A 23,879-nucleotide genomic window follows, 5' to 3' on the forward strand; every position below is an offset into this window, starting at 1 on the left:
AGCCCAACTAAGAATTGCAGTCGCATTTGAAATTTCAAAAAAAAGATACAGGAAAGACACAGAGGAGCACCTAGTTGCCGACTAATAATTGTCTGCAAAGGCCGGATATCAAGAAATTGTTCACGCATACGCAGTGGAATGAAATTGCGACGTCAACATACCAAACGTAACCAGTCGAACAAAAAAATTAATTAATGACTGCCTGAAGGAGGAGGTCAATAGCATTGTTAAAAGTGATGGTGTGCGTCTGCCGGTGCACGTTAAGGCGTGTCCATGTGCGCCAGATGTCAAGCCAGCTAAAAACTATGGCAAATATTTGTCCGAACGGTGAGTACACTTTAAAAAGCGCTTTATAATAAAGAAATAGGTCCGCCGGTGTCGGTCACACCTCTCTTGTATTGTACGAATTCAAAAAATTCTGCTAAATTGACAGTTTGCCCATTGACTTGTTGATTACACACTTTAACGCCACTGCGAACGCGTGGAAGTTTCCTTGAGTTGCCACTTTCGCCGGCACTCAACACTTGGCAGTTTGGCGCTTCTCTGTATTTTTCCTCTGTGCCTTTTTACATATTTTAGCCTTGCGCGAAATGAACACGTTCAGAAAACTCAGGCACCAACTCGGCCGCAAAAACGTTCCTGAGTAGATTTCTGAATGTCTGCAGCTCGTTCATTGGTTGTCGGCTCCCTATCGTCCTGTCGTGACGTTTACTTTAGTTCCGCCTCCATCGCCAACATAATATCTCCCCCGAAACTGCCTAGACATCATCGATGCTCTTTTCTTTTGTTTTGCCGTTTCGAGGTCAAGGTTTTCAGTGCCGAATACGTCGTTTCTAACGCAGGCAGAGGTAGAGAAGGCAGCCGTCGAGCAAAAAAGGCATAGCGGGCCAGACTCGACAAAAGGCACGGCTGTGACTCCACTTCACCTGGTCGACTCAACGTGGCCCACGGAAGGACGAGTCGAGTTCCAAGACTTTAGCGCCTCTTACAGGCCCACTGTGCTGGAGGACTCCCTAAAGCACGTCACATTCACAGTTCATTCGCGGGAAAAGGTGAGCTAGACAGAGGAAAAATAGGTGTTCCACACCTGAATAGAACAAAAGCGCAAAACATTCATTTGCAAAGACGGCGTACATATTCTGACTTCAGCTCGTCTTGGTAGGCCAAACGCTGAACTGAAATTCATGGCGCAAACAGTTTGACTGGATCTAAGAAGACACGTAAGACACAAAAATGTACGCTTTCGCGTGTCTTCTTCACCCCTGTATAAATAATGAATGCGAAGCTTTGCTTAGCGTACTTCGGCGAATTTGAGCGTACCTATCCATTTATCTATCTAGCCGCTTACATTTGGGTGCGGTCGTGGTCACCCATATAGCTTGGCGTAAACGAAAATTAGCATGGGAGGGTAAGATGGTTTGATGAATATCATGCGCTGAGCAAGATATGAATATTTTCTCAATGCCGTCACGTGCATCGTCAAACACTTCTCGCCAGCCAGCGGCACAATTCCACGGTTGGGTATATGCTTCTGGTAAACGGGTATGAGCCATGGGTGATTGACACTTAGTGTCTACCGAGGAACAACGAGAACACAGACGACCATATTTACCGCACGAGTGTTAAGAAATACCCGACATTGGTGCCGTCGACCAGACGAAGGCAAAAAAAAAAACAAATGTCAGGGCTCAACTGGACCCTGACTTTTACTACGGAGCTACGTGAGGTCTTGGATTTATTTTTTGAATAGACGCTAATCTTCGTGAAACGTCAATAGTGGTTGCATTGCTGCTTACCCAATTACATAAACATTAAATATGTACTCCTTTGATACAGCCGTCACTTCGAGGTAGCGTCGATTGCGGTTTGTTGCCATGCACTGGATTTGATTTCTGTAACAGTGTCCAGGGCCAATATCATCGTGAGCAGCAGCGCTTCATATTGCTGATAGGCATGATAGGCGTGTTGCTGATAGGCATGTTCCAGTTGGCATCGCGCAAGTGGAAACAACTGGTTATATTTCTACATGCATGGAGATGGAGAAGTCAAAGCAGACAAACTGGCGCGAGCTAATCTCTGTGGCTGGCGCTGCTCGCTTAACCGGCTGTAAATACATCTGTGACTACTCCTCCGAGTCGGTCTCCTTCTCGTAACATATTTGGAGGAGTTGTATGATCACCGTTTTCACCACGGAACTCCGAAGCGGATGCTCTCTCGCGGCTTTCAACATGACCTCTCAAGACTCGGCTACATTCTCTACGGTCACCCGCCCTTCTGCCCGGCCTGCCAACCCAGCGCCCGCAACAACTTTCGCCCCGCCGCGTTGGTCTAGTTAAGGTACTCGGCTACTGACCCGTAGGTCGCGGGATCGAATCCCAGCTGCGGCGGCTGCATTTCCGATGGAGGCGGTAATGTTGTAGGCCCGTGTGCTCAAATTGGGTCCACGTTAAAGAACCCCAGGGGATCGAAATTTCCGGAGCCCTCCACTACGGCGTCTCTCATATACATACGGTGGTTTTGGGACGTTAAACTCCACATATAAATCATCAAAAACTTTCGTGACGCTTTCCGCCCTCAAATACCCTGGCGTGTTCTCGAGCCACGAGGGTTCCAATGTCCAAAGTGGCTCCGCATCTACGAACGCATCAGAGCCACTTACAAGTGGGACTCCACACTTGTGCTCGTGAACGTCATTTTTTATCTCTACTGAACCCCTCGTGTTCGGATCGAAAATCACGAGCATGACATTACAGGCTGGGACAGCTTCAAAGAAAAGATCTCTGAGCTTTTTAGGAACCCCTTTGGTAGTCGTCAAGATGCGAAGAATGAGTTGTTGACTCGCGCACAAACTTCTTCGGAGTCCTACATCTGTTACATTCAGGCGGTCCTTGCACTATGCCGCCAAGCTGATGAAAACATGCCCGAGTCTGACAAAGTAGCGCATATTCAAAAGGGTATCCCCGACGATGCATTACACTTGTTGATATACAACAATGTGTCATCTGTTGATGTCATTACTCAAGAATGCTGCCGGTTGCAACAAGCTAAAAGCAGGCGCAGCTCCAATCAGTTCCAGTGCCTTCGGAACGCCACTGCGACGTCCTCGTGTCTCGACACATATCATCCACCAGACAGCTGTGAGAACTTAACGTGACTCGTCAGGTGAGGACTTGAAGCGGCTGCTCTATCTAAGGTTGGACCAACGTCCACTGACCACTCTCCTTTAATTATGTTGCCCCTCATTCAAGCAGTCGTCAAGAAGGAAATCGCCAGCTTGGGAATTTACTCTATTTCACCGCCACCCCGCACCGACTTCCAGCCACAATGCACGCCTGCACGCCCCTTTCCGACCAGCTCTCTCTCAACTTTCCGTCATCTGTCGGCATGCCGAACACACGACTACAAGCGGATCTGCTTCTAGTGTCACTGAATCCGGCACATTTCTCGCCACTGCCGAAGTCATTGGGGTCCTCCTGCACAAGCTTATCCTTAGCAAATTGCATAGAATTCCCTCCTATCGCCATGAGACCAGCTCCGACCATTTTGCCCAGGAACCTGCCATTGAGCACCGCTAATCCCGCTCTCTATCCTCTCAACGTCGCCAGTCTCGTTCTCCACTGCCCCGCCGACCATCTTCCCCCGTCTTCCCACGAGGTTCCCTAATAGAAAACTAAGTGTTGCACCCCCTAAAGGTGGCACTGCATCGTGTGGACTGACAGAAAATCCTCTCTTGACAATACAGACAAAGCGAAACCTTATAGACATACAAGTAGATGGCGTACATGTCACTGCTCTTGTCGACACCGGCGCTCAACTTTCCATGACGACGAGTGATTTTCGCGACAAGCTAAAAAAGGTTCTCACACCTGCGACCACTCAGTTCATCCATGTTGCGGATGGCGGAATAGCATATATCGTTGAATTGTGCTCCACTCGTGTAAGCATTGTGGATCGACACACAGTTGTTCTCTTCACACCATCCTTGATAAATGTCCCCATGACGTAATAATAGGCTTCGAATCGCTTTCGGCGCATTCTTCCTTCATAGTGTGTTCGGCCGGTACGCTCTGTCTACATTTGTCCGCAACAGTCTCTTGCACAACGGCCGAATCACTTCTGCACAACGGGACATGCGCGCCTCCCTCCGCAGACACTGACCTACGTAGCTGGTCTTAACACCTCCAGTTCTCGATGGTGACTATGTTCTGACCCCTATCACCGATGTCCTCATAAACAGCGCGGCATTACATTACCGCACACCATTCTGTCCGTCGCAGGTATTTCTACGTGCTTCCCAGTTGTCAACTTTAGCTTGACACCTCAAGTGCTGCCACAAGGGTTCTTCTTGGCGTTGCTCTGCACCTTAGAAGATAACGCGGTAGATGTTTTCACAATGTCCACTGTTGCAAATAAAGGAGGAAGAAGGGGTGGCGGCCACTAGCACAAGCCAGGGACGCTGGCTTGCTCAGTTGATCCCTCGACCTTCAATGCAGACAGACGATCGAGTCTGGTTCTCCTTCATCGTTTCTCACAATCCGTTCTAATGCCGAAACCCACCCGGTCGTCTGGCCCTCGACTTCGACAATTGATCAACTCCGAGTACAGCGTGGCTTCTACGGGACAGCCATCACAAAGGCAATATCAACTCTTGACACCCTACTGGCAGGCTCGATAGCCCCTGCTCACAAGCTCCAGGAGCTCATCGAAATCATTGTGGCGAAACACGCTCACCTCATCACCATCGACAAGGAGATTCAAGCTGCGCTACTTGGCGAGGACTTGGAGGCAGACCTGACTATCGCCAACGAATACGAAGATCGTGTCATCTGGGCTCAAGCAAGGGTTCGCCGCGCAGTCGCACCGCGGCCGCGAGCCCCACGAGCGCCCATCATAGTCACATCCACCTAACTCGGTGAGCCTCTCGCATACACATCACAACCCACGGCGACGTCGTCTTCGATCAGCCTTTCGACCTGCCTCACCTCGAAATCGAAGCAGGCAGCCACTTCGTTTCGTCCGGTCTGTCGACTCCTCTCGCTCTGACGTCGCAGCAAGTCGAGACTCCACATTCAATCACCTTCATGATACCTATCGTCTCGACATTGCACCAGACTTTGACTTCGTCTTCATCCGGTCTGTTGCCTCCTCTGTCTGACGTCGCAGCAGGCCACGACTACACCATCAACCGGTCTCACGAATACTCTTGTCTCATGGTCCCAGCGGACCGCGACATTAACTTCTCAACGCTTCCCGACTGCAAATCCAGTACCTCGCATCGAACTAACCCAAGCTACGCAGTTCGTCGCGCGCAAACCTACAGACAGTTTACCTCGAACTTATATCCACCAGTTGATGATTTTTAGGTACACGCTGGAAAAACTGTCACTTTGAACGCGATCCTCCGTTCTTGGGTGCAAAGACTGGTTCGGAAGGTGTGCCACGGAGATTTCGATGGGCGAGGGAAACTTTGGTGCATTAAGTGCATCGACTACAAAGACTCGGTTTCTCACGACTTTAACCACAGCTTGTTGAAGCACTCCTACTTCCCAGACAGAAAGGACGAACATGTAATAGCTGTCATGTGGTGCAATGTACCCCCAGTAATTGCCTTATCGCAAACAACACGTGGAGCCCTACTTCTCGTCCCGCATGCGCCTCAGACCTCATTCTGGTGGTAGGGTCTCCAGTTCGTCTCCCTTGAAGCCCAAGGAAGTCAACGGTCGGGAATGGGAGCGGAAGCGTGGCTACAAGCCACATTCAGCCAGGTTTATGGACTCCATGACCGTCTACGACGCCACTCAACATCACAAGAAGTTGGTGCCTGACGCCAGAGACCTGCGATGGATGTACGAGCGCCACACCGCACAGCTCCAGCACTACGCCACGCATCTAATGCAGGAAACCAGCGGAAACGAGGACTCTCGCGAAGCGAGACACACTGTTATCGACAAGTCGCCGGGAAACTCCTGCAATGATTCCATCAAATTAGCCGCCATGGCTGAGAATCTTGCCACCACAAGTCAAACGTATTGAACCAAAAACATCGGGTTGATGTGTGTGCGACGCTGCGACGGAGACCGACATTCCGCTACCGGCCACAGAGGATGTGTCCAAATCTCCACTGCTTTCGTATGCGGCCGATATTCCTGTACTTGGCGATGTCACTGGTCAACATAACCAGAATTCTTCAGCACCGTCCTCATCGTCGTCAAGCGAGGAAAAAGAATCGTCATTGACTTCGCATTCCCTTGTAAGCCACAAACGGATGCACCTCTGTGGCGGCGATGGCTTCAAGTATTCCGCGATAGCTCCGTAGCTTTCAAACAAGGACATCAGACCGATGTACGTAATTGTTCGTAACCCCCAACCAGACTCCGATACTCCACTGCCGACAACAGTGCACATGAACGTGTCTCCGACGCCATTGAAAGCGGCCAAGATACCCTTGATTGATGGGGCTGCTGCATGGAAAGGTCAGAAAGCTTCTGCATCATCGTTGCTCTCGTGGGAAGAGGAAGAAAAATCCTCAATTCAGGCGTCTTCACCCAGGTCCGGTGCATTTTACTACCAAGCGCATGCGAGAGACTACCTGACCCCTCCCGTGGACAAGCAGGAAATAGCTGCACAGCGCCTACAGAAGCTTCAGATGCATCTCCAGGAGCATACGATGAACATCACTCTAAAAAGCGTGCAAGTTATCAAGAGACTTCGTGAGTTTACGAGAGCAGGGCAAGATCAGACTCCTCATGCTACAAGTGACGCAAGAAGTGCAAAAGTTCCCAGTATGCCCTGAGCATGGCTAACAACGTGACCAATTATTCTGAACATCATAGCGACACTGAACAAATTCTCCCGCAAGACCAGACCCCATCATTTTTACATTTATTGTCATTAGATTCATTGAATCTACGACCACGGCAACCACCTTCCAAGGATTCAACCACAAAACCGTTATTTTAAACCAACTCCCAGATTGCCATGCACTGAATATCAGAAGACACAGGACACGACGTATACGAAAAAAAAAAGAGTCGCAGAAAAACAGCCGTAGCAGCAGCAGCACCGCCTCATCCAGCACTAATCTCATCAGCAGCTCAAACAGTCGCTCATTAAATTGTTCATATGCTGGCTACTGTAAGACCCAAGCTTACCTGCGCATCCGTTTTTTAAGATTGACCACTCGAGGCTTCTCTCCCCTTCACTACATCTCGCTCACCAATATCCGCGTCAACTTCCGCCACTGTGCATCAGAACTTTGCGGCAATTTGCCTGCCGCGGAAGTGTGTCGCAAACAAAGGAGGAAGAAAGTGCAGCAGCCACGAGCTAGAGTCAGGGGCACTGGCCCGCTTGGTTGATCCCTTGACCTTCAACGCAGCTAGGCTATTGAGTCCGGGTCCCCTCCTTCGTTTCTCACAGCCACTCCTTCTGACCCCCACGCTCAACATCGATCTGACACTTGCTCCGACAGTGCTATTGCGTCGATGATCGCTTCCAACTTGACGCCGCAGCAGACTGATGAGCTCCATCGGGTTCTGCTGTCCAACACCGACGTTTTTGATCTCAGCGGCCGTTTGCTGGTAAAGCTACTGATATGACTTACCGCGTAAACACTGGTAATGAGTATCCTATTCAAAGGAACCCATATCGGATGTCGGTGGCCAAGCGTGACATTATTCAAAGTGAGGTTGCCAAGATGCTCGCCAAGGACATCATTGAGTCATGCTGGAGTCCGTGAGCTTATCCTGTAGTGCTTGTCCGCAAGAAGAACGGTGCATGGCGTTTCTGCGTTTATTATCAACACCTAAACAAAATCACCAAAAATACGTGTATCTTCTGCCATGAATAGATGATACCCTTAATTGCCTCTATTGGTCCCATTATTTTTCCTCGAGAGAATTTATTTTCAGCTACTGGTCGATAGAGGTAGATGAAATGAGCTATGAAAATATGGCTTTCATCACCCCCGTCAGCCTATATCAGTTCAACACCATGCATTTCAGTCTTTATAACGCTCCAGCCACTTCAAACGAATGATAAACCCCCTTCTCAGAGTATTCAACTGGTCCACCTGCTTGTGCTACTTGGACGACCTCATCGTCTTTTCACCAACATTTGAAACTCATTTATAGCGCCTCTCAGCCGTCATAGGCATCTTCTGTCGTGCTGTACTGCAGCTCAACTCGTCAAAATGTCACTTTGGACGTCAACGAATCACAGTACTTTGCCATTTATTAGACGCCAACGGTGTACAACTAGACCCGGCTGAAACCAGTGCGGCCAATATGTTCCTGTACCACGATCTGCATGCGAATAATGTACGCAGCTTTATCGGACTATGTTTCTACTTCCTACGCTTTCTCAAAAATTTTGCGCACATAGCTAGACCGCTTACGCAGCTCTTCAAGAAAGACGTCCCATTGTTATGGGGCTCCGAAAAGGCTTCTGTGTTCTCGACTGTCACCGCTCTTCTCACTACTCCTCTGATTCTGGCACACTTCAATCCTGCTGCCCCTATGGAAATTGGTACAGATACAAGTGGACATGGCATTGGTGCAGTGCTGGCTAGGAAACAACGTCGTCATGCATCTGTTATCGCATATGCCAGCCACCTCCTATCCGCCCTTGAACGTAACTATTCGATCACAGAGCGTGAGTGCTTGGCTCTCGTGCGGGCGGTGGCAAAATTTCAACATTGTCTATACAGACGCCAATTTTTGGTAGTACCCGACCACAACGCGCTTTGCTGGCTTAACTCCCTGAAAGATCCATAAGGCCGTCTTAGTCGCTGGGCTTTGCGCCTGCAAGAGTTTTTCTGTTCGGTGGTTCACAAATCTGGGCGCCTACACCATGATGCCGATTGCCTCTCCCAGTACCCTGTCGACGACTGTGAGAACAATTTCAAGCCCACGGAGCACTCTATCATGTAAGTGTCCGACTTCCTTAACGTTGGGGAAGAAAAGAAGCACGGCCTATTGCTTTTTGACATCATCAGCCGTACAAAATCTTCCCCAAATGATGCTTCCGTTCGCTACTTTGTCAGTTAAAAGGGTGTGTTATACCGCCACGAATTCTGACCTGATGGGCCTGACCTTCTCATTGTTCTGGCTAAACGTTTGAGACGCTCTCACGGTTGGACACCTTGGCGTATGCCGCACCTGCGAGCACGTCCGGCGCCGTTTTTTTGGCCAGGCCTTGCTCGCTCAGTACGCCAATACCTAGCCACGTGTGACCTATTCCAATGTCGTAAAACACCGTCGCTGCTACCCTCTGGTTATGTTCAACCAATCGACCGACCCGCGGAACAATTTCGCCGTGTTGGGTTAGACATGCTTGATCCTGTTCCCACATCAACATTTTGAAACAAATAGATAGCCGTGATTACAGACTACGCTACATGCTACGCTATTACACGAGCTCTACCGACCAGCTGTGCAACCGACGTCGCACTCTTCTTGTTACGGGACGTTATATTGATTCACGGTGCTCCGAGACAACTCCTTGCAGACCGTGGCCATACATTTTTATTCCGAATTATTGCCGAGATTCTGCGTTCTTGTTCTACGCTACACAAACTCACAACCACTTACCATCCTAAAAAAACGGCATCACGGAACGATTTACCCGTACTTTAACAAGTATGCTCGCTATGTACGTGTCGCCCGACCACTGAGACTGGGACCTTGACTAACTATACGCAACTTTCGCGTGTAATTCATCCCGTCACGACACAGAGGGCATTTCGCCGTTTTACTGATTGTACGTACGGAAGACAGCCGACTTCACCACTGGACACAGTCATCTCAGCTAATACCTCGTCCACCAGGAAGTATGCCCACGACGCGATTGCGCGAGACGATCATGCCCATCGGGACGGCCGTGCTCGGCTGATGGCGTCGCAAACCAACCATTGCCATTGGTACGATGCGGAACATAGAGGCATACGTTTTGCTCCCGGTACCTTCGTTTTACTCTGGTTCCTTCATCGTCGGCCTGGCCTATCCGAAAGAAACTTCTGTCTCATTACACGGGGCCCTATCGTGCGCTACAGTGATATTGTACACGTCTCGCGAATCAAGCCCTACAAGAACGCGTCAGATAACGACCTTTAAATCACCGGGACGGTGCCTCTGCTGCCGGGGGTCATGCTACGTACCATTGCATGGAGATGAGGAAGACGATTCAGATAGCATGGCGCGAGCTAATCTCTGTGGCTGGTGCTGCTCACTTAGCCGGCTCTAAATACATCTGTGAGTACTCCTCGGAGTTGGTCTCTTTCTCCTAACAATATAGACGTCTGCAACTTTTCAACATATATCAGTGCGTGCAACATTTGTACATATGTTTAGCGTCGTTTCCTTACGTGTTGCTCCATACAAAAATTGAACATGGTCACCTTCCCTCCACATGCTTCGCATAACATTTATTCTCAGGTGCTTGCGATCTGAATGATTGAATGAATAAACTTTATTTGAAGTCCGGCAGATTTCTCAGGGCGAGGTGAGGGAAGAGAGGAGTAACCCCTCTGTCTTCCTACTCACCGTCGACTATGATGCTGGTGCTCCAGGAGAGCGCTGTGCCGAATTCGCCGCACCATCAATTCCAGTTCAGTTTTCCACCAACTAGCCCGCTAGCAAAAGTATGGCGCCGATCATTATTTGACATCAAGAAATTAACAAAGCATATTCATGATACAAAGTTTAGCAGCAAAAGACGGCACATCTACCGTATTGAATTTGGACTGCGCTCTTCTGACTTTGGTGAAAGGCTTCACCATCTTCACATTGGTGCAAAAAAATGTACAAGAATGCGTGCTGAAATAAGCGCACAGCAAAACTCATCCGTGTGACCCCTCATGAAGGCTTACAGCTTTGCAGCCTAAACCTAGGCCCAAGATTGTGCACAGGCGAGGAACCGCAGTTGACGAAGTCATCGAAGAACTTGTCCATAGCAGTGATGTAATTTGCCAACTTGCAAAATAAGGTTGAATTTATTACAATGCACCCTGACTATTACCATTCCACTTATCGGCACAGATGTGACTACTGCACGCGCGTCAAAACTGCCGCGTGCAACCAAAATGTTCAATCGCGACCTGCGTGACTTCTTTATTTGCACCTTTCCTCCGCTTCTGTTGCTGCAGGCGTCTTAAGATCAAAAAAGACCTACTGAGAAACAGTAGTTCAGAAAGCTAGATTACTTACTTATATAGTGCAGCTAGACAGCTACTTAAAATGACAGAGTATAGGTTCCTGTAGAGTGATGAGATTCTGAAGAGTTGAATGGTGAAACCGAACCAAAAGCACCGCTGAGCGTAACAATCAGACGATTACAACGAGGACTGCCGCTAGGGATCGAATAAGGCAGACGTTCCTTGCATGGGCTCCAATTTCAACAAGCTCTGTGGTTATTTTATGCCAGTTTTGTACGTGGGCTCTTGTGTCGAAGTGGACAGTTTCGTCGGTGGGACTACCTGTTAGTGTTTGAGCTCCGACAGATCTCTCATTCTTTTTAATTGGCCTCACTGATTGAAGAGCGCGTACCGTCCCCACTAACCCTAACGCCAACAGCGTTGACGACAGGAACGCACGTTCCGCCAGAGTCTGCTGCCACCATAGAGTACACGGTCACAGGCAGAGAGCTTCAGCCCTCTGCGTTTAATCCGGATTAGTGGAAAGAAGCATTTAATGAATGACAAAAGCATCATACGCAGCAATCTAAAGTCGACACAACTTTCAAAGCGAAAACGCCAATGTTTCTGCCCAGCCACCACTCGTGCACCACGTCTCCGTCAAGACGCTAGCGAAAAAACAGGCACCAAAGTGTTCGCGGCAAGCCTCAGACGCTGCCCGATACCACAGGTACCGAAAGATAATTTTATAATGAAGCATTTTTAGAAAACTTCGCTGATTTGAGCGTATCTATCTATCTATCTATCTATCTATCTATCTATCTATTTAACCATCTATCTATCTATCTATCTATCTATCTATCTATGACTCTCCTGACCGTTTTGGTAATTGTATCAAAAACAAACTTGGTATGCCATAACGTAATTCTATGACGAGCATATTTGACTAGTTATAACATGAACATCATGATACGTATGTCATAAATGTCATGATTTACATTTCATGGTCTTGCCTCTCTTACGGTGGTTTTGTGCACTACATACGTTGCGAGACTGGTATGGTAAGGCATGATTGCATGGCATACACAAGCAACAGACCCTAACACGAAGATTATGACAAGCGTGTCATGTAACAACAAGACTACATGCCACGTTCATGATGCGTTCGCAGCCATTTCGCTAGCGTCACGTGTACTAAATTTTGTATTTTGTTGCCTGAATGGATGACGAAGGTATGGGACTGGCGCAAACATGATAATGATAAGACGCGTGTCATGTAACAACATAACTACATGCCACGCTCATGACGGGCTGGTGACCATTTTGCTAGCTTCACCTATACCATATATGGTATTACAGGGCGTGAATGAATGACAAAGGTATGAGATTGGCGCAAACATAATTAACATGAGATGCGTGTTATGCGACAACATGACCACACGCCACAGTCAAGGCGCCTATACATTTCGACATGACTGGGCGCGCGTGTGCTCCAGCGTTCATTTCGTCGCGTCACGCCGGCGTGGCAACGCCAGGCGCCCGTTCTGCCATATAGTCGCAGGCGCGCGCTGCGTTGCTTTGATGCATGCGCGTTGCAGAGCGTCCAGCATCCATCCGTCAAGAAAATCACACTTGCATTGCTGTGTGCGTAGCCCATCGGCGCGAAAAGCAGCTTGTCACATTTCGCGCCGGTTGCCATGGGGCCGTGCTGACGGACGCTGGTCGCGCTTGGTGTGACACTATAGATTTCTCGTGTTTCGCTAACGTATAGCTTCGCTGTGCTCAGCGTACGCGTGCGTCAACGTCAAGTTGGAGTGTATCGGGTCCCTTTATGATGGAATCGTGGCCGTTTCGCTAGATCCGCATATACGAAATTTGGTGTTGCGTGACGTCAATAGATGAGAAATATATATGAGTGGTTCAGACATGATAATCTCGGCATGCGTTTCATGCAAGAACATCACAAACTACCACGTTCCGAGCGTGCTCGCGGTCGTTTCGCTAGCTTCCTATATACTAAATCTGGCATCACGTGAGGTGAATAGATGACGAAGGTAAACGACACATCCAAACATGATAATTATGACACGGAAGTCGTGTGCTGCATAATTGATCTCCACCTCATAACGTTGTACTTATTTTGAAGCGACATATCAGTTTTTCTCATTCGTGGTTCGCATATTATCGATTCGCACTGTACGTGGGATCTGTCAATTTTTAAGCTTTTTTATAAACCAAACGCTGGCATCAGCATTGCAGCGTTCACAGAGCGAGAATTGCGGGTCGCGGTGGGGCACAGTAGCAGCCTTGTGGAGTGCAGCACCCAGGTTGACTTCACACGCACCAGTCAGCTGAAACATGCTTTCACAATGTCCAAGGCGAGGCATGAGAGAGTGGCTAAGTACGCACAGATAAAGCACATCACTCCCCGCGGCAACAGAATTGCAATCGGCGTCAACATCATGCCGCGGGATCAAGCCCTCTAAGGTATTATCTATCGAGCATATAAGGAAGAATCACCTCAGGAGATCGTGCAGGAACTACGGAGATCTAACCCGCTGCTCCACATTTTGCAGGCTCGAACATTGTCTGCACATTAAAGTCCGTGCTGATCCGCTTCAAGCGCGACACTCTTCCGTAGTCAGTTAAGTTTCTCAACTCAGTCTTTAGGGTCTACTCCTTCAGGCCCAAAGTTGAGGCTTGTACGAATCGCCGACAGACGGGGCATTGAAGAGACGTTAGCGAGGAACCCATGCACACCCATTCGCTCAACTGCACACAGCAACATCCGTCCAACCAGCAGTGCTCCCCCACTTGCATTGGCTGCCGCGGAACTCACAAGACTGGTGACAGACTTTGCCGCCATCAATACCAGCGTGACAAGATCCAGTGGGAAAAAAATGAGTAATTCTTCACCGCATCTGCCCCAAGAGACGCTGGACATCCACTTTGACCAGACTTCGTTTTCTCCTTTGAATTCGGCAACCGATGGACAAACTGGATGTGGAAGTCTGAAACAAAATACACCCCAAGTGAAGCCAACGGTGAACCAAGACTCGTAAAAGGTGAGCTGTGTAAGTGGCACCTCTCCTGGCTCCATTAATTGCTCAGAATACATAGTTATCTACTATCAGTCCACTATAGACCGTCTCACCACAAAAAATCATGACCTGCAACAACAAATGTCAGTAATCCTCGAAGGTTTAAATGCAATCACAAACACCAAATTCACTCGAAAGTGCTAAGAACCAGTGAAAATTCGTGACTTTCTTCCCGCATATGCAGGAACTCATTCAGATCCAAATAAGTCCCTAACTTATGACCATCCAGCCAACAAAAACCATCCCCTAGAAATCAGGCACAATATGCCCGACGCATCAGCTATAGCTCTTGAGGAGCATAATACTAAAGTAGAACAACGAGGGTATCTCGGATTCACACAAATCGCGTAACGATTCGCTCGTCTGAAACAGGGGATCACAAACAAATAACGACTAAACTTCTCGCCCCTGAGCCCCCTTTATTTTCTTCTCCCGCCTAATGATAGCTTGTTGCCTCTCCGTTAAGCCCTCATTCCCTCAATCATTCAAAATTTGGCAATGAAACTGTAGATGCATACAGAGCGAAAAGGATAGCTTATTCCTCCACCTGCAGCAGGCGACGCCAGTACCAGATGTCATCACTGTACGAGAACCAAACAAACAATTCAATTTAACAGGCTATCACACTAAACAGCCGCAAACTTTTCCCTCCTAACGGGTCACCACTTATCTTCGTCGTCACATTGCACATATTACTCATGACCTGTCCTAAATATATTCTGACTGCGTCTTCTTTGAGATCCTGCCACACTATTCTCGATCTTGCACCCTATATAGAATAAATATCTACAGCCACGCTTGGGACAAAGCAGCTGACCTGTTGCGCGCGCTCATACGAACCCTCTCTATCGCAGGCACCATGCCTATAGTCATAGTATGGGATTTTATTGCCTCAAGTGTTTAATGGGGATATAGCACCTCTTCCATTAAAGAAGGATAACTCTGCAACTTCATAAAACACTGCCTGTGTTTGCGACGGATAGCACGCCAGCTACCCGCATAAGAAACAGTGTTAGCAAGGACACATGCCCAGATTTAACGCTTGTAAAAACATCACTCAGCTACAATGGGAGAACAGTGGCCTCACCTTAGGCAGAGATCACTATATAATTCACGTAATGCTTCAAGCAGGTAACCTTAGACCACTGTACTAGCTCTAAGCTAGTTTGGACTGCAATCAGTTTAGAAAGCTTCGTGCACAAAAACAGGCCATCTTCATTTTAGACTATGATACATGGGTCAATGAGTAACAAAAAATCTCGAATTTTCGACTAAACAAGCACCAACTGAGCATGCAAAGGAGCGGATTGATGGCCATTTGATGCACTTAGGTTAGGCTTACCAGAGTATGGAAAGACGCTGGCTTTTACAAAAGCACAACTGCACATTGCGGCATCACATGTCAATGACTCTTGACCTCATCACAGAGCACGCCAATAATCTTGTCTCTCAACAATGGACAGAGTTATGTAACCGCCTCGATAGAAGCCTTCACTTTAAGAAAACTTGGTCTTTCCTGCGTGACTTATTAGAAACTTCAAAATCAAAGGTTGACACTAGCAAACTGATAACACGACTACTTCACCTAACGAAGAAGCGCGGACAGGACATAGTGCAAACGCTAATTCAAACCTGAGTTCCGCAGCATGCGGTCAAGTCCATGTTGAAGTATGAGGGCCTTCGCAACCCAGATTTAGACCGTCCCATAACGGAGGCAGAGGTTCACGCTGCAATAGAGCAGCTGCGCATCACCTCAGCTCTAGGATCTCATCGCGTCACCAATAAATCACTACGCAACCTGGACGCAGGCTCAGTTAAGGTTCTCACTGAATATTTTAACCAGTTATGGAAACAAGGCACACTGCCTCCTCAGTGAAAACATGCCAAGGTGACATAATTCACAACGGCACGCAAAGCACTCGACCTAGCTAACTTGCGCCCTATGTCCCTCATTTCACATGTAGGCAAACTTATGGAGCACGTCATCCTGAATCGCCTTAACAGATTCATGGAGGTAAATCACCTCTTCTCTCCTAATATGCTGGGATTCAGGGCAGGTCTCTCTGCCCAAAATGTGATGCTTCAGCTCGAAGAGGAGGTACTAAATCGTGACTTCCCTTATCTTACAGAAGCAATATTGGCAATTCGACAATGTTCGGCATGCGGCTATTCTAAAGAATTGCAGTGCCCTCAATGAGGCTTTCCACACTTACAGGTATGTTTTGGCCTTTTTAACGAACAGAACCGTAGAGATACACCTAGAATCCATTACGTCTGCAGCTTTCACCCTTGGAAGTAGGGGCACTCTGCAAGGAGCCGTCCTCTTTTCTTTCCTCTTTACTATAAATCTGATCCCCCTCACACAAAAACTAGCTACCATAACGGCTCTACAACACTAACTGTACGCCTATGACATCATACTTTGGAGCCCCACGGGCAACTGTGGCACAGTCGAATACACTCTGCAGAGAGCAGCACCGACGGTACAAGATGACAAGCGGAGCATTGGTCTCAGCTAGAGCTGTTAAATCTGAACTCCTTATTCGTCCTAGAGACCCCTTCCCTCCAGAAATATTCGTGTATATGGATGATCAACTCATCCCTCAGGTAAACAGTATCAAAGTTCTGGGCCTCCTTATTTACAATAATGGCTCCAGATTTCATAGCCATAGGCACTATACGGCGCTCTGTGCAGGATATATCCGCCTCTTCACTATACGGTGCTCCATGCAGAATATATTCACCCTCATTAAGAGGATTTCTATTCGCTACAGGGGCATGCGTGAAGTGGACCCACGCGGCCTTGTCTAAGAAATCTGTCTGCGAAAAATTACTTAATCCCACCATTTTTTCATCTCTAGAGGGGGGTCAGATAGATTGTCTCATTCGTACAGCATACAAAACTGCTCTGCACTTAGCTAAGAGTACCGCTACGAGCAATCTTTGCCAGTTGGGGATGCTTAACACAATTGATGAACTTAATCGAAGCGCACCTCATCAGCCACTATGCCCGGCTGTCGCAATCCGAAACAGGAAGGCTGCTCCTTCAGCGCCTCAAAATCAACCTTAATATATGCACCATTTCCACAAAATAACCACCAAAACACACTAGCGACAATCTCTTGATACCGCCATTGCCTAAGTACCCACCCCATGCATGCATAATCACAACCGGGGGATAGCCAGAGCTAGATCGCTTCATAAGCGCTACGCATCCTCGACTCTGGTTGCTTTTGTTGATGCCACAGAGTACTTCCATCGTCCTGTTTTTGAGGTGGGAGTATTGAACAATGCCCAGAAATTACTTTGTAGCACCAACTTCAACCGAGTGGCTCAACAAATTGAGATGGAAGAAGCAGCGAGGGACTTAGCAATTGCTCACACCCAAGTGGAGGTTATTTTCTCAAACTCAAAAACGGCCATTCTTAGTCTGCTATACAGCGAATTCATGCACCCGACATCGTATATTACACTTCCTCTCTCCCCCTCAACGAATAATCAACCATTTTTTTGGGTTTCCGCGCATTGTGGTCCTCCCGGGAATACAGCCATCCAGGAGCAGAGCAAGCCCAAGCACTCGTCAACCGGGCAGCGGACGGCCTTCCTTTCACAGTGCGCGAGAGCGCCTATTAACCTACTATAAGATTACGTTATATTACTGCGATTCCCGAATGGCATACCCACCACCTCATAAATAATTGTCCGAGACTCAGCAAATCGTTCGGCACCGACTCCAAACGGCCACCTTGATTTCCCCTTTCATACTTTTAAAAATTCACCAGCATGACACTTATCTCATTGTCGTCTCTGCTCGAGTCTGCGAGCCGAATTTCATCATACATATAGGACTTGTCCAAACAAGCCAAATCTCCCCTTTGTGGCGGCTGTGCAACAGCAGCAACGGGAGGATGCTTTGCGCAGCTCAAGACCAACGTACGCCCCAGCGTACGACCAACTCTGGATCGTACGCTGGGCCATAGTGGTCACCGAAGCGCACGGACTTTCGGCCACCTAGAGCAGCCTGAGGGTTCATCGTCTTCTGTTTTCCGTACTCCATCCCCTCTCACCCGACCCATTTTTGGCGTCATTAAAGTTCTCTTCTCTTCCTCCTCCTCCTCTACAATAATATCAGGGTTCAAGACGATGTTCACGAAGGCGTAGTTATTCCTCTTTTGTGAAAGAAGCCCTGCCACGCCTTTTTGATAACAATATTTAGCACCAAAACACATTCAGTAATGACTAATAGACGGATGCAACAAAAGCTATGCTGATTGATAAAAAAAGTGAAGTTATGAGCCTTCGAAGTTCAAAACTCGGGACGAGAAACGTTCCCTTTCGCATTTCACTCGACCACTGACGTCGAAGACCAATTTTGCTCACAGCACGTGTCTCATGAGACATGCTAAAAATGTCACCTCATGGTGGCCTTCACACACAGTACCTCGCTACTGCTCGTTTTGATGGTGTCGTTGGCATGGTTACTCCATACCCCGTACGTCGGAGCAGGCGCTTTCATGGTTACACGGTGGAAGGTGCATTCACAAAAGTTTTGTCGGGACACTTGACAGAGAGAATAAACTTTTTTTATTAACAAATGCACACTGAGACTTCCTTGGGTGGGGCCCTCAGTCCAGGGCTCCATTGCCTTGCGCAATGCTACGAGCCCACTGGGCAAGCTACTGTTCTTCCTGTTGGCGTAAGCTGAGCAGTGCAGACTCCCAAGAGGAAGGGGTGGGGTTGGGAATGAGAGGAACGCCCTGTGGAGCAGCGCATTCCCACGTGGAGTGGTAAACTGTCGGTACGAACCCGCAGAAGGGGCATTACGAGGGGTAGAGAGTCAGATGAAAGCGATTTAGCATGTAAAGGCAAGGAAATGAATTGGTCTGTCGTTGCCGCCAAGCGACTGCATCTGATCTGTTAAGTGAAGGATGAGAAGGAAGATACGTATAACGGCTCTGTCGGTAGTGCTCCAGCGTAGCGTTGTAGTTTAGTGGTTCTGTCGATGCGTCGTCTGGATTGGACAGCTCTTCCAAAGGAACCCGGCCGGTCAGCTCTCAGGCAACCGCATCAACGCGTTCATTACCATGAAGAGAGGCGTGTCTAGGAGTCCAGAAGATACGCACAGGACGTCATGCGGACGGTGAGACAGAAGTGAGGATATTGTGTGCATGTGCAGCCACAAGTCCTTGAGCAAAAACACGACAAGCAGCTTGTGAATGTGTTACAATAGTGACAGGGGAGTCATGTGACAGTGTCGTAGTGCGAACGATTGCCAGAGCAAGAGCTCCCTCCTCTGCCAGGCCACTGTCTGTAGTGAGAAGTGTGGTAGACGCCACAAGGGCGTCTGTGTCTTCTGTCACGGCTAAACACATGACTGATTTCTCTGGGTAGCATGCCGCATCAGGGTAAAGTACTTGTAAGTCTGTGGTACCATCACCAAAGACGCGTGTCATAGCCTGAACTCGGGAACGTCGATGACCAGCGTGGCGGGAGGAATTCATATTGCGCAGAGTCGGAGGTACTTTGATGAGCGCGCGGACAGTAGAAGCAAGTTTATGTCACGGTACTTGTGCTGGTTTTTCGGGAATCGGGTAGCCAAGACGAGACAGGATGGCACAGCCCTGACGGGTTTGTCTGAGCCGTTGGAGCTGACCGTTGTGCTGGGCCTCGATGAGTTCAGTTACAGTGTTGTGGACTCCTAGTTGAAGGAGGCGTTGTGTAGATGCGTGTGGAGGCAAGCTGAGAGCCGCCTTCACAGCTGTTCATGGAAGGATGTCCATCTTTTTTATTTGAGCTTGCGTGAGATTGTGAAAAGGAAGATGATAGGTGAGCCGACTAACTATGAGTGCTTGTACTAAGCAGAGGACATCCTTCTCACAAAGGCCTCTCCTGCGATTGGGGATGCGTTGGATCATGTGTGTAATTTGAATTATCTGCAGAGCCAGAAGGTGTGTAGTGTGCGAGGCCTTGCTGTCTGACTTAAGGTAGAGGCCTAAAATGCGAATTCGTTGTACCAGAGGGATAATACGGCCATCAAGAAACAGCAAAATGTATGGAGAATTACCGGTTTTGCAGTGCCGCTTGTATACCAATAACAACTCCGACTTATCCACTGAGCACGTAAGGCTGTCGGCAGCAGCATAGTCTTGTACCACAGACACAGCTTCTTGTAGGGCGTCCTGAATGTTTCCATCTGATCTTTTGGTCGCCCAAATTGCAATGTCATCTGCATAGATCGCATGCTGGATGTTCGGAACCTGTTGTAATAGGGAAGGGAGTTTAGCGATAGCCACGTTGAACAAAGTGGGCGAGAGAACCGAGCCCTGTGGTGTTCCTCTGCCTGCGAGACGAATGACGTCCGACCGGAGGTCTCTAATCCCAATAGTGGCCACGCGGTCAAAAAGAAAGGACCTGACCTAATTGTAGATACGTGAGCCACGCTGAGATGAAGCGAGATTGTCAAGAAGAAGGTCGTGGAAGACGTTGTCAAAAGCACCCTTCAGATCCAGGGCCAGGATAGCTTGGACCTGGTTTGAAGTGGGGCGATCCAACACGTCCTCCTTAAAATGTAATAATACGTCCTGTGCAGAGATACCAGGATTGTAGCTGAATAGTGTATCAGGAAAAAAGTGATTGTCTTCGAGAAATGGTTGTAGTCGAGAGAGGACAGCGCGTTCAAAGAGTTTAGCTGCACATAAAGTTAAGAATATAGGGTGAAGATTCTGGAGAGATAGCGGCTTGCCAGGCTTTGGAATAAGTATGATTTCCGCGTGTCACCACTCCTGTGGTAGCGCGCGTTTTTTTCCAATGTTCGTTGTAAAAAGCGGTTAAATATTCAATAGAGTGTTCATATTAATTACGCAGAAGTGTGTACGTAAACCCGTCTGTACCGGGTGCTGTGTTACGCCTAATGCTTTGCAAAGCGGCCCTAACCTCTTCTTCTGTAATGTCCTCATCTAGAGGCGTATCGTGTACGCGTGGATTATCACGGTAGGCGGGGCGGGTGCCCGGGGATACATAGTGTTGCTTTAAGGTGTGCAGCAGAGTGGTATCCTCGAGACCTGATTTGTGGAGAATGGTGCGGGTTGCGTTAGCAGTGTGTGATTTTGTCTGCGTGGGATTTAAGGGAGCACGGAGTATACGCCACGTTCGAGGTGTACTTAGTGAGCCGTTGAGTCGATCGCAGAAGTTATGCTAATTCTTGCTAGTGAGGTTGTTCGCATAGTCATGTGCCTCAGCAACTAGTTGGGCAATTTGGAGACGAAGTTCTCGGTTATGTTTCTGCCGCTGGCACCACCGTGTCAAGCCTCTTTGGGCATCCCAGAGATGCAGCAGATACCGGTCCACATCCGGTGTTTCTGTCGTTGCAACGATGAGTTTCGTAGCTGTTTAAAAATTGGACTGAAGTTGTAATATCCAAGCCTCTAGGGTAGGGGGAGTCCTGATGGGTAGTTGTACGATTACGCCTAAGTGCATCGCAATTTGTTAGTTTTATGATGCGCTCTGGGGCAAGCGTGGCTACTACTTGGAGCTCCGGCGTTAGTGTATGGTGATCACTGCCTAGATTCACTTTGAGGTTGCACCAGGAATGGTGACTAACCCCCTTGACGATCGTGAGGTCGGGGTCTGTGTCCCTGCTGACACTGTTACCTAGGCGAGTGAGTTGATCAGGTTCCGTCAGCAGGGTCATGCGATAAATCGCGAGAACCTGTGCGAGTCGTCGGCCTTTAGGCGTTTCTGTTCCGTAGCCCCAAGCCGGATGGGGGGGCATTAAAATCTCGTACACTAACTATGTGTTTACCCAACTTGCATAGTTGTGCAAATAGATGGCCGAAGTCATCGTTCCTCACATTAGGTCACTGTAAACGTTAAGCACGTACAGGCTGATACTGGAACGAGAGCACGGGACTAATTTGAAAAGTACGTGCGAGATGTAGGTGCTTTGAAGGGTGCGTTCTATGACAGTGACATGCTTAGAACTTAATGTAGCTGTGCGATGTGTTGTATTGTTCGTTACGTCCATGTATGTGGTGTAACCCGGAAGCGTACGAGTGCATTGTACTTCTTGTAAAGCTATGACGTCGGGAGTAATCCGCTGCATCGCAATGAATTGCATTAGAGCTGCACGTTTCCTACGATATTCCCTGCAATTCCACTGCCACACACGTAGGAGGTGAGGGGTGTCACGCGTTGACCTACGGTTTCTCGCCATGATCATGCAATAGCGGTGCCTCGGCAGTACACGCGGGCATTCCAGACTGTGGTAAATCTTGGCTGAGGGTGGTGGGAAGCGGTACTACAGAAGCTGCGGCTGTTGGGACGGTTTTTCGGGACGGTGATAGGAAACGGGAAGGGCGCATGTAAGGATGCGGTCGCTGTGCTTCACGTTTCCGAGATTTGGTGCGTTTTGATGCTGATGGCGCAATGTGAAGTTGCCCAAGTGCAGCCGATATCTGCTGTTTAACATCCGTTACAATCTGCTGGACAGCAGGTTCCAGCGCCTGCTGGATCAATGGTTGGAGTGGAGCTGTTAGTTCCGCCATAATGCTATCCTTCATTTTCTGCATTTCTGCCTGCATCATAGCTGCGAATTTGTTCCTTAATAAAGTAGCCATTTCATTCAACGCCTCTCATGTGCAATAGTCGCATCTCACCGTAATTGTCGGCATGTCAGGGTGAACCTGAGTGTCCACTGACATGGGTTGTGGTGTTCTTTGCTGCTATGATGTTTGTATGAGGGAGTGGAACTGATGTGGAGAGGAAAGGAGAGGAGGGAACTACCCTGCCCAGCTTACTGTTTGTGCTTTCTTGTGGGAACCGCTTTGCTGGCCATAATGATGCGTTGTCTCATCCGTGTGCCAGCCTAGAGATCTCTGCTGGCCAGCGAAACCGCTTCGCGATGACGAGTTTCCTCACTTGGACTTCGACTTATCACTGGAACAGCTCCATCGCATGGCTGCACTCCTGGGTGCACTGCTCTGCCGTCCGGGGCTGGGGAATGGTGACTGGGCCTTCCTGGTGGAAGTAGCTGACCGGGGTGGTTTGCGTCGGTTGACTGGTGGCGAAAACCGCTTTGGGCATGGTTTGGCAGCAGTCGGGTGGTCGCCACCGCAAAGCATGCAAGAAGGGCGGCACTCGTGGTTGTTAGGTGATAGTGAATCCCCGCACACTCGACAATTCAGTGTGTCAGGAGGTTGTGGGCACACATCCTCGCAGTGTCCCGTTTTGTTGCACTTTCTACAGTGAGGAATAGTCCGTTTGTAGAGGTAGCAGCGCAGAGCCTGTCCGTACTCGTTGACGAAGAAAGGGACTCGCTTGCCACAAAATGTGAGCACCATTGATCCGCAGTTGCCGAGGCGTCTGCACGTAAGGACCTCGTAGCCCGGTACTTCAACTTCTGTCGGGAAGTGGTCTGGTGTGATTTCATTGCCTATTTCGATAACCGCACCTTTTCACGAATTACCAGGCGCAATACCATAGGAGGTGATGTCGTAGGTTGCTGCATGCACTGTAATTTTGGTTATTTGGCCAAGTGCAGAGCCGATGTGTTCAGATGGGGTGCTTATTGTTAGCACATTTTGATTTTCGCCAACACGAAGCTTTATATCAGGCTTCTCACTGCGTATATTTGCTGCATGAGCTACGGCGAG

The 23,879-nt window shown here is 48.7% G+C and overlaps 1 protein-coding gene across 1 annotated transcript in view; it reads left to right on the plus strand.

Annotated features, from left to right (window-relative positions):
- The window catches only part of LOC119165528 (ATP-binding cassette sub-family C member 2), a 286,281-nt gene that overhangs the window by 221,090 nt on the left and 41,312 nt on the right, over window positions 1–23,879 (plus strand). The window contains exon 5 of the mRNA XM_037417681.2: window positions 843–1,052. Coding sequence (XP_037273578.2) covers window positions 843–1,052 — 210 coding nt within the window. The remainder of the gene's footprint in view (window positions 1–842; window positions 1,053–23,879) is intronic.

This window comes from Rhipicephalus microplus, chromosome 9 (assembly GCF_043290135.1).
Source record: "Rhipicephalus microplus isolate Deutch F79 chromosome 9, USDA_Rmic, whole genome shotgun sequence".
Classification (NCBI taxonomy): Eukaryota; Metazoa; Arthropoda; class Arachnida; order Ixodida; family Ixodidae; genus Rhipicephalus; species Rhipicephalus microplus.